The sequence below is a fragment of the Grampus griseus genome (assembly GCF_964374135.1).
Source record: "Grampus griseus genome assembly, chromosome: 10".
NCBI classification, from domain to species: domain Eukaryota; kingdom Metazoa; phylum Chordata; class Mammalia; order Artiodactyla; family Delphinidae; genus Grampus; species Grampus griseus.
This window is the reverse complement of record NC_139004.1, coordinates 76,936,454-76,952,659: the sequence shown is the minus strand read 5'-3', so window position 1 is coordinate 76,952,659 and position 16,206 is coordinate 76,936,454. Positions and strand designations below refer to the sequence as shown.

General features: G+C 41.8%; 1 protein-coding gene across 2 annotated transcripts in view; it reads right to left on the bottom strand.

Annotated features, from left to right (window-relative positions):
- Nucleotides 1-16,206, bottom strand: part of PTPRG (protein tyrosine phosphatase receptor type G) — a 732,636-nt gene that overhangs the window by 59,976 nt on the left and 656,454 nt on the right. The window contains exon 14 of one of the 2 annotated variants that reach the window (XM_082663439.1): nucleotides 8,950-9,036. The exons of the other annotated variant lie outside the window; for it this stretch is intronic. Coding sequence (XP_082519565.1) covers nucleotides 8,950-9,036 — 87 coding nt within the window. The remainder of the gene's footprint in view (nucleotides 1-8,949; nucleotides 9,037-16,206) is intronic. 2 annotated transcript variants of the gene reach the window in all.

The following is a 16,206-nucleotide window of genomic DNA, read 5'->3' as shown; positions in this document are numbered from 1 at the left end:
AAGAGGAAAAGAAAATGGAAGTTTTAATGTCTCTAAATGTCTCAACGGTGAAGTGTTCGAAGAGGCAGTCTTGTCTCTAATTCTGAGCTCAGGAAAATGGAGATAAAATTTCTGAAAATGTCCGACTATGTCACCGAGCATGCAATTTCAAAGTTCTGTCTAGGTCCAATTCACTTTCAAATAACTGACTCTAAAACCCCTCATTGAATGAAAAAGATTCTAGGATCATCAAGAGTCATTTTCTAAAATTATTTCTTCACAGTGAGCATTTGTTTATGTCGGAAAACTATAAAGTAGATCATGTTTGGAATAAAAAAATACATTTTCAAGTTTCACTACAAATTAAAGTCCGATGGGTTCCCACCATAAATTCTGTTTTCACTGCTTGCCGTCTTCTTTCTTTCTTTCCTTTTTCTCTGCCCACCCCTACCCCTATATATGTGCTTTAAGGACCTGAGAACAGATCTGTTTTTTTTTTATTTGACCCTGACTGGCTTAGTAATGATCCAAATTAGTTATCTTTTACTTTGCCTCATCTACCTTTGAGCATGTGTTTTCCTGACACTCTGAGTTTCCCAATTTAGGAATTTAAGTCCACCTTAGTTCTGGAGGGTCCTGACGTCAGTCAGCTACCCCCACCAACCCGTGCACGCACACACGCGCACCCCACTGAACTTTCAATCACGCACTGGTTATCACCCAGAGGCACGTATCTCTTTGGTTTGGGAAGCTTTTAAAATAGAGAAAAACGGTTCCCGAGAGTCTCCAGCACTCTAGGAAAGCCCTAACAAAATAAAACAATCTTGAATGACAGGCACCTTAAAAATGCCCAGATAAGACTCTAGATTTTAAAGGGTCCCCTATGAGATAGGAAACAGTATTAACAATTCAAGGATGGGGACGTCCCTGGTGGTCCAGTAGTTAAGGCTCTGCGCTCCCAATGCCGGGGGATGGGTTTGATCCCTGGTCAGGGAACTAAGATCCCTCATGCTGCATGGCGCAGCCCAAAATAAAAAAAAAAAAAAGTTAAAAAAAATAGAATTCAAGGACGTTAACATACTCATCTCAAACACAGAAAGAAAAACTGTATTGCATATACTTGAATAAAAACGTGAAAGGTCTTCTGCTTTGTTTCTGTTATAAGTTTCTCAGAAATAGGATGGAATCCTCCAAGGTGGAGCCAAGTGTTCTGCCACTGGATAGAACAGAAGTCTCAGCACAGAAGAAACTCAGATTTCTCAAATGAAAGTTTTTCCTCCTAAAGCTACCTTTTAAGCCACTTTTGTGGCTTTATGGCTCTATTGTCTGCCAGCAAAATAAACTTTAGTTTCTATGAAGGAACTGAAGTTGTCGATACGAACTTTACTATCAAGCAGTTCATGATGTTCTGATTTCCTGAATTCCAGGCGTCCTGCCACTTGAACAAATTTGAAAACCACCGAGTTAGATGGCTTTCTAAACTCCCCCTCCCTGGCCCGTGAAGCAAGTACCGCTATAGAGTTCCATCGCACGTTCACTGAACGCTCCCAGATGGATGCAAGAAAAAGACATCCCAGTTTGCAGGAGATACTTTTCCTCCATTCAACTTGAGGGGAATCTGGGCCAGAATGAAAATGAAATGGGAGATGTGAGTCTCTGGGTCCCACTTCTCCTATGCCTCTCACAGACTAAGCATCTCTCACCTTGAATGAGAGTCTACCGTGTTTTTTTTTTTTTAAAAATGCTTTAAATTATTTTTATTTATTTATTTATTTATTTTTGCTGTACGTGGGCCTCTCACTGCTGTGGCCTCTCCCGCTGCGGAGTGCAGGCTCCGGATGCGCAGGCTCAGCGGCCATGGCTCACGGGCCCAGCTGCTCCGCGGCACGTGGGATCTTCCCGGACCTGGGCACGAACCCATGTCCCCTGCATCGGCAGGCGGACTCTCAACCACTGCGCCACCAGGGAAGCCCGAGAGTCTACCGTTTAACGGTATGCATGTTTCACATGACACAGCCCCAGAACACAAGCCAAATGCTTCTGGTTTTTGACCAAAGATGGTCAACTATGTGTATCTCACAGGAAGTTCTAAGTAGCAAAATGGAAACAAGCTTTCTATATTACTCTCCCTTCCTTCATCCCTTTTTAGAAAACTAACATGGGCTCATAGTTTAAGATTTCTAAGAAAGGCTTGACTAGAAGTGAAAAGGATAATGTACTAGATCCTCTCCGGTAGTTGATCAGAAGTGGATCCTGGCTAGCAGCTCCCTGGTCTCAAGACCACACCCCACTACCTGTGGTCCAGACCCATCCGGTGTCTGAAGGCCTCGTGGCAGGAATGGGCACATATGCATCAGCCTGGCTTCTAAAAACCCACAGACACTTAAAGCTTAGTCATGGACAATGGGTCTCGGACTGAAATTTCTAAAAATAACTTTGCATTCTTTCAAATAAGACATATATTTTGAAGAGAGACTTTTTCAAAAATCAAAAATTCTACTCTTGGGCTTCCCTGGTGGCACAGTGGTTGAGGGTCCGCCTGCCGATGCAGGGGACACGGGTTTGTGCCCCGGTCCGGGAAGATCCCACATGCCGCGGAGCGGCTGGGCCCGTGAGCCATGGCCGCTGAGCCTGCGCGTCCGGAGCCTGCGCTCTGCAGCGGGAGAGGCCACAACAGTGACAGTCCCGCGTACCGAAAAAAAAAAAAAAATTCTATTCTTGAGAAAGCACAGCTCATGTCAAAGTACATCTTCTAGTCAGGATGCAGTAGATACCAACCGAGATCAGTAAGCCATCAATGCCAATTCCCAGAGCTCCCCACCGAAACACACATGCTGCCAGCACAGGACAGGCTGGTGTGTTCACACACACACACACACACACACACACACACACACACACACACACACACACACACACACACACACACACACACACACACACACACACACACACACACACACACACCCAGCTACTCTGGCTGTCCTTTATAACTTAATAGACTCAAGTTACAGAGGCTTCCTACTCAAACAAAATGCAGCAAACTACAAAGATAAGCAGGAACCCTCTAGACTCTCCCTTCCTTGCCTCTCATTTCTTTCCAGGAATCTGACACATCTTAAGGCAGAACACCCAGTGAGAGCAAACTTCCGCAGAAAGGCGTTCCTTTCTGCTGCTGTTTTCCCAGGTACCTGCTTAGATAACCTCTGATGTGTCCTAACAATTTTCTTACTTAGACCTCTTTCTGCCCCTCGAACAGGAAGCTGGGAATAATTTAGGTGACTGATACTTTTCAAAAGCTAAGTGCCGACCTCCAGTCCAGGAAGATTGAATACTGGAAATGTGTGGAGTTCCACTCCGTACGGCTCCTCCGAAGGCAGAAATCCAGACCCGCTTACAGGAGAGGGGGTTTCGGAGGTCTCTAGAAATCTGGGTCAAAATGGGCATCCCTTTGGCAAGCTTGAGATGTCACCCTGTTGTCATCCAGGGTCCTCGGCTTATAGTAACACTGCCCTTAGCATCAGCATGACTGATGGGGCTGGGGCGAGAGCGGGATCACAACACGATTTCTAGACTCCTGTGAAAAACCCGGGATTACAAAATAACCAAATACTGATATATAGGGATTAGGAACAAGTCACTGTCTTCAAACTGAGCTCAATGCTTTTATAATCACATCGGAGTGACGAGGAGTTTGTCAGTGGCATGCAGCTCAAAATGCTAATTGCAGGCTAGAACGGGCCATTGGCTGAGCTGCTGTTGAATATTAATTAAGTAATCGTAACTGATTTGTATACTGCCCTCATCTAAATTTACGGCGGCACGCCCGCTAATAATCCCGTTCATTCTCACGCTGTTGAGTACAGAAATCATGTTAGTATTTACTTTTGTAAATGGAGCTGTTGTAGTAAACCGTGTATGAATAAGAGCCATTTATAAATATAAAGTGGTAACACGTTCGCATGCCTTCCAGGAAGATGACTGAGGGCTGTGTTAAAAAGACGTGGATTGATGTATCAGGGCAAAATGTTTCAAGAAATGGAAGTGACAAAGACAACAATAGAAGGAAAAGTCTGTGGGCGTTGATGGGCTTTTCCTCAAAGAGGAGGGTCTGCTAGAAATAATGCGGGGGTCCTGCTTAGAAAAGAGCCCAGTGTAAGTTCTGAGCTGAGGTGTTTCACATGCAACCACTCACTTGCGGTTCAGTTTCCTTTACTGCACGTTAAATGACTCTGCTTGTCAAACTCAGTTTACACTTGGAGTATCTTTTCAGGAGGGGATCTTCTAGAAGAAAAGAATTGAGGGCTGTGTTTCTCATTTGCATATTCTGCAAACCGTCAAAGAGACACGGGATCTGACAAATACCAATGTCCTTGTGGGGATAACCTAATGGCATAATCCACATCGGGGCTAGCCTGGAAATCCTGGGACAGATGGTTGCCATAACCTGGATCAGTGGGGCTTGTCAGGTGTGAGGAGGAGATGATGGGAGGAAGGGGAAGAGAAAAGCGAACAGAATTATGTTGAAGCTGGGGGGGGGAGGGGTGACAGAGCGAAGAGATATTAAACGAGCAGAAAGTGTTTTGAAATACTCTGGATCTCACGTGGGCAGGAGAGATGTGCTGTGCAAGTCTCGTTACAGCTGGAAGTGACAAAAATCTGGTTTCTGCAGTGAGAATTTTATTGGAGGATACAGACTGCCTGCAATTAACATCTTAGGAAGGTGGGAGAAAATTAACAAATTATATCCACATCAGTGGTCTCAAGGCAACATACCTCCTAGCTAGATATTAAGTCTGCCAAGAAACCCTTGCAGACACCCTGAAGTACTGGTAACGCTTTCCAGGAGATAAGAGAGGAAAAGGTCACTTCATAAACCACATTTTGACAAGACTGAGAACCTGAACAGGGCAGTTTGTATGTTCCAGCTGGTTTTAAGGAAGTGAGCTCTGGGCAGTCCTTGCCAACACTCCCAGCTGTTACCCTGAAAGAAGGCTTTGAAGTCATCTCCCATTTAGTTAGGACCCTGGCCTGGAATGTTCTCCATTTCTGGACTGAGGCTTCAGGAACTCTGCACCTTATCTTGCCGCTCTTTTAGAGCCCTGACACAATTCCCCACTGACTGGGAGGGTTAACGGGGACCGGATGGGTCCAACTTATTTTGGAAATTCACATTTTATTTATTGCACATATGATTCAGTATCTGTATCATAAAATGGTCTGGTGAAAACCTTTGGCAACTACTTATTTCATTAACATACTAACTGAACTGAAGTCAGTCAGGCTTTTGCTGTAAGAGTCTTATTTTAAGGATCTAGTGAGGTATTACGTGCTTCTTCACTAAACAGCCCCAGATTGCAGTACTTTTTAAATACCTGGGACCATCTGGGGAAAAAAAAAGTTGATTCAGACATCATACCATCAACCAGGTTAAATTCCAAATGATTTAAGAATTTCACATTAAAATTTGAAGCCATAAAAGTACCTTAAAAAAAGTAACCTCAGAATGGGGAAAGATTTTCTAATGACGACTCAAAACTCAGAAACCAAAGAAGAAATTTATGGATAAATCCAATTATATCAACATGAAAGAAGCAGCATAAACACAGTTAAAAGACAAACCACAAATTAGGAAAAAAAAATCTGCAACCCAGATTGCTGACAAGAGAGCGCTCTCTTAAATAGAAAACGACTGACAATGCAAAGGAAGAATGAGCAAAAGATAAAACAATTTACAGAAAAAGAAATACAAATGGCACAGACATGTGAAAGATGTTTAGCCTCACCTACAATAACAGAGAACACTTTATTAAAACTACACTAAGACACCATTTTTTTTCACCTATAAGGTTAGCAAAAGTGCCAAAGTTTGACAACACCCTGTGCTGGAAAAGCTGTAGGGAAATAGGCAGGCTCATGCATTGCTAGTAGAAGCCCGCCTTGGTGTCTCCCCAGGGAGAGCAATGTGTCACCATCTATCAAAATTACAAATGCACGTAGCTCGTAAAACAGCCAATTTCTTGAATTTATCCTACAAATAGACTCATCCACTTGCAAAATAACATATAAAGTTATTCACCACACTATTGTTTGTCATAACAGAAGACCTGAGAACAACCAAAATGACAGCCACGGGAGACTAGTTAAACAAATCACGACACAACTATACAAAAAAATACCGTGCTTCTGTAAAAAAAAGAATGAGAAAACTATATACGCATAGAGAAAAATCACATGAAAAAAGAAGGTTTATGACAGTGTATGCAGTATTCTCCTCTGTAAAAGGAGATAAGGGGATATAGGTTCAAACACACACACACACACACACACACACACACACACACACACACAGCAACCTTTAAGAATAGACAATTACCTAGTAGTAGTGGTTACCTGTTCATGATGGGGTAGGAAGCAGGGTTTGGTGGGTGGGTGATGGCATGGAGATCTCGGAGTCTATATAATTTTACACTTTTTGACTTTTGACCCATGTCAAGTATTACCTATTCAAAATCCTAAAACATTGAAAAATTTACAACTTTTTTGGAAAAGTAAATACTTGGGTCTGATTTTTATTGCTTTTTCTTCCCCCTTCTGGGGAGATAATCAGCAATCCCTTCTTACAGGCTTGGTCCTGCTTGGTGATTCTGTCCACCCTTGGACTGCACTGACCCTCCCTCCCTCCTGACGTGGGAGAGGAGTGGTTAAGGCCAGTGAGGTTAGACAAAGGGGCCAAGAGGAACAGGGCCCCCCTGTCCCCTGGAAGGCTTCCTATAGAGCAGCAAAGGATGCAACTGGGTCAGGGGGCTCCACAAAAGCTCCTGGGGATAGAGTAGGGGGAGGGGAGGGGAAAGTGGGCTGGCTGGAGGTCTTCAGGACACAGAACCCTCAGGAGGAGTGAGGAATGGCAGGCTCTGGAGGGAGAGAGTATGGCAGGGTAGCCAGCAGAGAAGAGCGGAGACTTGAGAATACGTCTTTACCAGGCCCATATCTTCACCATGGAGAAGTCAGCACAGCACGTGGGGCAGTGAGGAGAGGCGGCATCACTAAGGACTCAGATCACAGGGGTGGCAGTCCCCACTCGGCCACCTGAGCAGGGTGGCCCCGACAAGTAACTTCTCAGAGCCCCGGTTCCCTCATCTTCTAATGGGGTAATAAATTTCACGCACTAAGCATTTTACACCTATTACCTCATTTACTCTTCACAGCCCTGCGACAAGGAACGATTACTAGACCCATTTTCTAGATGAGTCAGTTGAGGCTCAGAGGGCTTCGGGAAGTAACTCAAGGTCACAGAGCCAGGAGGAGGTAGAGCTGCAGTGAGAGCTCACAACTCCCTGAGCCAAGGTCTGTCTTAGTTCCTAATTCTATTAAAAAAAGTAAAGTCAAAGACATGATTCACAAGTAGGTGAATTCTATAAATACTTGTAGTTTCCCAAGATAGTTCTCAACTTCTAGACCTACATAAAACTGTGCTTCCCCCAAGCTTCTGGCACTCAGAAGTACAGAAGATACCAGAGGGACTGAAGTGCTTTATAACAAAACATAGCCTCTCAGGATCTAAAATATATCTCTAACGAGCACACTCCCACATTTGGGGCCAAGTACAAAAATTAGACTTAGTAACAGTCTAACGGTCCACTTGGCTACGGCATCATTTCTGGAAAGGACTTAGAAATTGGAAGAGCATTTATCTTTGTGCCATCCACGAGGTAATGCTGGCTTTTAAAAGTGTTACAGTCAAAACCACATTATATTTATAATGAACTGGGCATAAAAGGTAGGCATTTAATTGATGTTCAAGGTCTCCCTCTTAAGATTAGATCTTTGAATCGAAAGCTTGTACAGAGGGGTTTCTCTTTCAGTTTTTACCCTTGGAGTGTTGAAAATGTGATTCAAAATTGAAGACTTCAATAAGTAAAAAGAGATCATAGAAAGAATAATTACATTACCAGAGTCAGCAGTTACTGCCTTTCTCTAAAAGGCCAAAATTGCACCGTTGACCTTAAAAGAAGATGGATCATAGAATTTCTCATTAATCTTCCATAATTCTTATACTATACCATCTTAAGATAGGTATACGTCTCATAGGTATCCCTGATTATAGTGGGTGGATATCTACAATTTCATCTAATAATCTGATTTACCCACAACCAATGGAGACAAATAATTCCATGTAAAAATTCTAATGTAAATTCAATAAATTGGTTCATTGAAAGTAATAAAGGACTACTCACAACAAAATATTAACTAGTGAATTATCCTAATTGGCCATTTAATATTAAAGTATTAATTACCATATTAAGCAGTTTGCCTAGATAAGCCTTACAAAAGTATTATCAAGGGCTCATGTGTGGTGATTAAAATTACATAATCCCGAATTCTAAAGGTTTATTATAAATCTTGCCAGGACAATAATTTTTTCAAGTATTCAAGCTATCTAGAACTTTTATTTATTTTTTAAAATTTTAGCCTTCTTATGGAAAAACACACGATATAACCCCATTTACTTGTTCTTCCCTTCCTAGTCGTCGTCTTTAACTCTTCTACAAATTTAGGTTTCTACAAGGCATTTTTCACTTATAAGGCTAAACGCATGCATAAACTGTTCTGTTATAAAACTCTCAAACATGCAAACATCTGAAATTTCAGAAAGAAAATGGATGCAACAGACATACAGACACATAAACACAGAACGCACCCCCATCCTAGAAACAGAAAACATCCCCCCAAGTGGCAAAATCAAGCAAAGCAAGCACGCGTAGGACATAAGTTTAGTTGCTACCAGCTACCTGCAAGCTGCACTGGCATTTGCAAGTCATACTTTTGGGAGCTGGGGTAGAACAGGTGAGTTTCAGCACCGTGCTGTCTAGCGGGCTTTAATCCCCATGGCAACAGAACAAAAATCCGGCAAACCAGTCCCGGCCAAAGAGACCCCCCTCCCCCACCTTAAGCTTGACTGCCCCTCACCTGCTCCCCTTCTCTCCTCTCTCCCCAGAAGAAGGCACTTCATGGAAACGTCTGGGAAAGCCCTTGGACTTTATTTTGTTACACCCTCTAAATGGACAAAAAACAAAAGAGAACAGGTGTAGCAGACAATATTTTCAAATGGCCACCAAGAGTTCCACCAATTCCCCCCTCCCACCTATCACAGACAAACCCCACCATTAGGCCTCACTGGGGGCATGTTCCATAGGGAAAGGTTACACACAATGATATCTGGGCTTGTTAAGGTCTTTTATGCTGAGATAAGAAATGCGAAATGGGAACTGTGCTCTTAAAAAGCTGTCTTTAGGTATTAGAAACCTCTATCATCCCTGGTGTTAATGGAAGGTAAAGATATCACAAACCTTGGCTGCGTGAACACAGCCTGAAGGGGGCTAGTGCACCACAACTAGCCGGGAGGGAGTCCGGGAAAAAGTCTGGAGCTGCCGAAGAGGCAAGAGACCGTTGTTTCGGGGTGCGCGAGGAGAGGGGATTCAGAGCACAGCCTAAACGAGCTCCAGAGACGGGCGCGAGCCGCGGCTATCAGCACGGACCCCAGGGACGGGCATGAGATGCTAAGGCTGCTGCTGCCGCCACCAAGAAGCCTGTGTGCGAGCACAGGTCACTATCCACACCTCCCCTCCCGGGAGCCTGTACAGCCCGCCACTGCCAGGGTCCCGGGATCCAGGGACAACTTCCCCGGGAGAACACACAGCGCGCCTCAGGCTGGTGCAGTGTCACGCCGGCCTCTGCCGCCGCAGGCTCGTCCCACATCCGTACCCCTCCCTCCCCGCGGCCTGAGTGAGCCAGGGCCCCCGAATCAGCGGCTCCTTTAACTCTGTCCTGTCTGAGCGAAGAACAGACGCCCTCGGGTGACCGACACGCAGAGGCGGGGCCAAATCCAAAGCTGAGCCCCGGGAGCTGTGCGAACAGAGAAGAGAAAGGGAAATCTCTCCCAGCAGCCTCAGGAGCAGCGGATTAAAGCTCCACAATCAACTTGCTGTACCCTGCATCTGTGGAATCCATGAATAGACAACGAATCATCCCAAATTAAGGAGGTGGAGTGTGATTTTCTCTGTATAGTTTTGCTTTTACCATTTGTCCTAGGGTTCTCTCTGTCCTTTTTTTAATTTTTTTTTTAAGTGTAGTTTTTTAGCACTTGTTATCACTGGTGAATTTGTTTTTTGTTTGGTTGCTCTCTTCTTTCTTTCTTTTTTATTACTTTTTAATTTTTTCTTTATTTTTAATAATTTTTTATGTTTCATTTTAATAACTTGATTTTTCTCTTTCTTTCTTTCTTTGTTTCTTTTTTTCTCCCTTTTCTTCTAAGCCATGTGGCTGACAGAGTCTTGGTGCTCCGGCTGGGTGTCAGGCCTGTGCCTCTGAGGTGGAAGAGCTGAGTTCAGGACACTGGTCCACCTGAGACACCCTGGATCCACATAATATCAAACGGCAAAAGCTCTTCCAGAGATCTCCATCTCAACGCTGAGACCCAGCTCCACTCAACGACCAGCAAGCTACAGTGCTGGATACCCTAGGCAAAACAACTAGCAAGACAGGAATACAACCCCACCCATTAGCAGAGAGGCTGCCTAAAATCATAATAAGGTCACAAATACCCCAAAACACACCACAGGACGTGGTCCTGCCCACCACAAAGACAAGATCCAGCCTCATCCACCAGAACACAGGCACCAGTCCCCTCCACCAGGAAGCCTACACAACCCACTGAACCAACCGTAGCCACTGGGGGCAGACACCAAAAACAACGGGAACTACGAATCTGCATCCTGTGAAAAGGAGACCCCAAACACAGTAAGTTAAGCAAAATGAGAAGACAGAGAAACACACAGCAGATGGAGGAGCAAGGTAAAAACTCACCAGACCAAACAAATGAAGAGGAACTAGGCAGTCTACCTGAAAAAGAATTCAGAGTAATGATAGTAAAGGTGATCCAAGATCTTGGAAATAGAACGGAGAAAATACAACAAACGTTTAACAAGGACGTAGAAGAACTAGAGAGCAAACAAACAATGATGAACGACACAATAACTGAAATTAAAAATTCTCTGGAAGGGACCAATAGCAGAATAACTGAGGCAGAAGAATGGATAAGTGACCTGCAAGATAAAATAGTGCAAATAACTACTGCAGAGCAGAATAAAGAAAAAAGAATGAAAAGAATTGAGGACAGTCTCAGAGACCTCTGGGACAACATTAAACTCATCAACATTCAAATTATAGGGGTCCCAGAAGAAGAAGAGAAACAGAAAGGGACTGAGAAAATATTTGAAGAGATTATAGTTGAAAACTTCCTTAACATGGGAAAGGAAAGAGCCACCAAAGTCCAGGAGGCGCAGAGAGTCCCATACAGTATAAATCCAAGGAGAAATGTGCCAAGACACATATTAATCAAACTATCAAAAATTAAATACAAACAAAAATATTAAAAGCAGCAAGGGAAAAACAACAAATAACACACAAGGGAATCCCCATAAGGTTAACAGCTGATCTTTCAGCAGAAACTCAGCAAGCCAGAAGGGAGTGGCAGGACATATTTAAAGTGATGAAAGGGAAAAACCTACAACCAAGATTACTCTACCCAGCAAGGATCTCATTCAGATTTGACGGAGAAATTAAAACCTTTACCGACAAGCAAAAGCTAAGAGAATTCAGCACCACCTAACCAGCTTTATAACAAATGCTAAAGGAACCTCACTAGGCAGGAAACACAAGAGAAGAAAAAGACCTACAATAACAAACCCCAAACAATTAAGAAAATGGTAATAGGAACATACATATCGATAACTACCTTAAATGTAAATGGATTAAATGTTCCAACCAAAAGACACAGACTGGCTGAATGGATACAAAACAAGACCCGTATATATGCTGTCTATAAGAGACCCACTTCAGACCTAGGGACACATACAGACTGAAAGTGAGGGGATGGAAAAAGATATTCCACGCAAATGGAAATCAAAGGAAAGTTGGAGTACCAATTCTCATATCAGACAAAATAAGACTTTAAAATAAAGACTATTACAAGAGACAAAGAGGACACTACATAATGATCAAGAGATCAATCCAAGAAGATATAGCAATTGTAAATATTTATGCACCCAACACTGGAGCACCTCAATACATAAGGCAAATGCTAAAGGCCATAAAAGGGGAAATCAAAAGTAACACAATCATAGTAGGGGACTTTAGCACCCCACTTTCACCAATGGACAGATCATCCAAAATGAAAATAAATAAGGAAACACAAGCTTTAAATGATACATTAAACAAGATGGACTTAATTGATATTTATAGGACATTCCATCCACAAACAACAGAATACACTTTCTTCTCAAGTGCTCATGAACAATCTCCAGGATAGATCATATCTTGGGTCAGAAATCAAGCCTTGATAGATTTCAGAAAATTGAAATCATATCAAGTATCTTTTCTGACCACATGCTATGAGACTAGATATCAATTACAGGAAAAAATCTGTACAAAATACAAACAAATGGAGGCTAAACAATACACTACTAAATAACCAAGAGATCACTGAAGAAATCAAACAGGAAATCAAAAAATACCTAGAAACAAATGACAATGAAAACACGATGACCCAAAACCTATGGGATGCAGGAAAAGCAGTTCTAAGAGGGAAGTTTATAGCAATATAATCCTACCTCAAGAAACAAGAAACCTCTCAAGTAAACAAGCTAAACTTACACCTAAAGCAATTCTAGAAAGAAGAACAAAAAAACCCCAAAGTTAGCAAAAGGAAAGAAATCATAAAGATCAAATCAGAAATAAATGAAAAAGAAATGAAGGAAACGATAGCAAAGATCAATAAAACTACAAGCTGCTTCTTTGAGAAGATAAACAAAATTGATAAACCATTAGCCAGACTCATCAAAAAAAAAAGGGAGAAGACTCAAATCAATAGAATTAGAAATGAAAAAGGAGAAGTAACAACTGACACTGCAGAAATACAAAGCATCATGAGAGATTACTACAAGCAACTATATGCCAACAAAATGGACAACCTGGAAGAAATGGACAAATTCTTAGAAAATCACAACCTTCCGAGACTGAATCAGGAAGAAAGAGAAAGTATAAACAGACCAATCACAAGCACTGAAATTGAGACTGTGATTAAAAATCTTCGAAGAAACAAAAGCCCAGGACCAGATGGCTTCACAGGTGAATTTTATCAAACATTTAGAAAAGAGCTAATACCTATCCTTCTCAAACTCTTCCAAAGTATAGCAGAGGGAGGAACACTCCCAAACTCATTCTACGAGGCCACCGTCACCCTGATACCAAAACCAGACAAAGATGTCACAAAGAAAGAAAACCACAGGCCAATATCACTGATGAACATAGATGAAAAAATCTTCAACAAAATACTAGCAAACAGAATCCAACAGCACATTAAAAGGATCATACACCATGATCAAGTGGGGTTTATCCCAGGAATGCAAGGATCCTTCAATATATGCAAATCAATCAATGTGATATACCATATTAACAAATTGAAGGAGAAAAACCATATGATCATCTCAATAGATGCAGAAAAAGCTTTTGACAAAATTCAACACCCATTTATGATAAAACCCCTCCAGAAAGGAGGCATAGAGGGAACTTACCTCAACACAATGAAGGCCATATATGACAAACCCACAGTGAACATCATTCTCAATGGTGAAAAACTGAAAGCATTTCCTCTAAGATCAGGGAGAAGACAAGGTTGTCCACTCTCACCACTATTATTCAACATAGTTTTAGTAGTTTTAGCCACAGCAATCAGAGAAGAAAAAGAAATAAAAGGTTTCCAAATCAGAAAAGAAGAAGTAAAGCTGTCACTGTTTGCAGATGACATGATACTACACATAGAGAATCCTAAAGATCCTACCAGAAAACTACTAGTGTTAATCAATGAATTTGGTATAGTAGCAGGATACAAAATTAATGCACAGAAATCTCTTACATTCCTATACACTAATGATGAAAAATCTGAAAGAGAAATTAAGGAAACACTCCCATTTACCATTGCAACAAAAAGAAAAAAATACCTAGGAATAAACCTACCTAAGGAGACAAAAGACCTGTATGCAGAAAACTGTAAGACACTGATGAAAGACATTAAAGATGATACAAACAGATGGAGAGATATACTATGTTCTTGGATTGGAAGAATCAATAATGTGAAAATGAGTATACTACCCAAAGCAATCTACAGATTCAATGCAGTCCCTATCAAACTACCAATGGCATTTTTCACAGAACTAGAACAAAAAATTGCACAATTTGTATGGAAACACAAAAGACCCCGAAGAGCCAAATCAATCTTGAGAAAGAAAAGTGGAGCTGGAGGAATCAGGCTCCTGGACTTCAGACTATATTACAAAGCTACAGTAATCAAGACAGTATGGTACTGGCACAAAAACAGAAATATCGATCAATGGAACAGGATAGAAAGTCCATGCACATATGGTCACCTTATTTTTGATAAAGGAGACAAGAGTATACAATGGAGGAAAGACAGTCTCTGCAATAAGTGGTGCTGGGAAAATTGGACAGCTACATGTAAAAAATGAAATTAGAACACTCCCTAACACCATCCACAAAAATAAACTCAAAATGGATTAAAGACCTAAATGTAAGGCCAGACACTATCAAACTCTTAGAGGAAAACATAGGCAGAGCACTCTATGACATAAATCACAGCAAGATCCTTTTTGACCCACCTCCTAGAGTAATGGAAATAAAAACAAAAATAAATGAATGGGACCTAATAAAACTGAAAAGCTTTTGCAGAGCAAAGGAAACCATAAACAAGACGAAAAGACAACCCTCAGAATGGGAGAAAATATTTGCAAATTAAGCAACTGACAATGGATTAATGTCTAAAATTTACAAGCAGCTCATGCAGCTCCATATCAAAAAAACAAACAACCCAATCCGGTAATGGGTGGAAGACCTACATAGACATTTCTCCAAAGAAGATATACAGATTTCCAAGAAACACATGAAAGGATGCTCAACATCACTAATCATCAGAGAAATGCACATCAAAACTACAATGAGGTATCTCCTCACACTGGTGAGAATGGCCATCATCAAAAAATCTAGAAACAATAAATGCTGGAGAGGGTGGAGAAAAGGGAACCTGTTGAGCTATTGGTGGGAATGTAAATTGATACAGCCACTATGGAGAACAGTATGGAGGTTCCTTAAAAAACTACAAATAGAACTACCATATGACCCAGCAATCCCTCTACTGGGCATATACCCTGAGAAAACATAATTCAAAAAGAGTCATGTACCACAATGTTCACTGAAGCTCTATTTACAATAGCCAGGACATGGAAGCAACCTAAGTGTCCATCAACAGATGAATGGATAAAGAAGATGTGGCACATATATACAATGGAGTATTACTCAGCCATAAAAAGAAACGAAATTGAGTTATTTGTAGTGAGGTGGTTGCACCTAGAGTCTGTCATACAGAGTGCAGTCAGAAAGAGAAAAACAAATACCGTATGCTAACACATATATATGGAATCTAAAAAAAAAAAAAAGGTCTGAAGAACCTAGGGGCAGGACAGGAATAAAGACGCAGATGTAGAGAATGGACTGTAGGACATGGGGAGGGGGAAGGGTAAGCTGGGGTGAAGTGAGAGAGTGGCATGGACATATATACACTACTAAATGTAAAACAGATAGCTAGTGGGAAGCAGCCACATAGCAGAGGAAGATCAGCTCGGTGCTCTGTGACCACCTAGAGGGTTGGGATATGGAGGGTGGGAGGGAGACACAAGAGGGAGGAGATACGGGGATATATGTATATGTATAGCTGATTCACTTTGTTATCAAGCAGAAACTAACACACCATTGTAAAGCAATTATACTCCAATAAAGATGTTAAAAAAAATTTAAAAAAGATATCACCAACCCAATAATGACCTCTGGTCCTTCCACTTTTGACAAGCTCCCCTGCAAACAGGATGGTTTAAAATACCATTGGAATAAATCGAACTTGGGAGGAATCTATTTGGTACTGTTTGAACCTCCCGTCTGCTACAAATTTCTCTGAACTCGGTGCTGTTAGACCAATCCGGGGTTTTGCCTTTTCCCCATGCGTTCCTCTCATCTCTGGACAAACACTTTCCTGATTCACAATACAGATGGTGGAACAGTACGAGGGCTCCTCAGATAAGGTGGAGGTAGCAGTTGGCA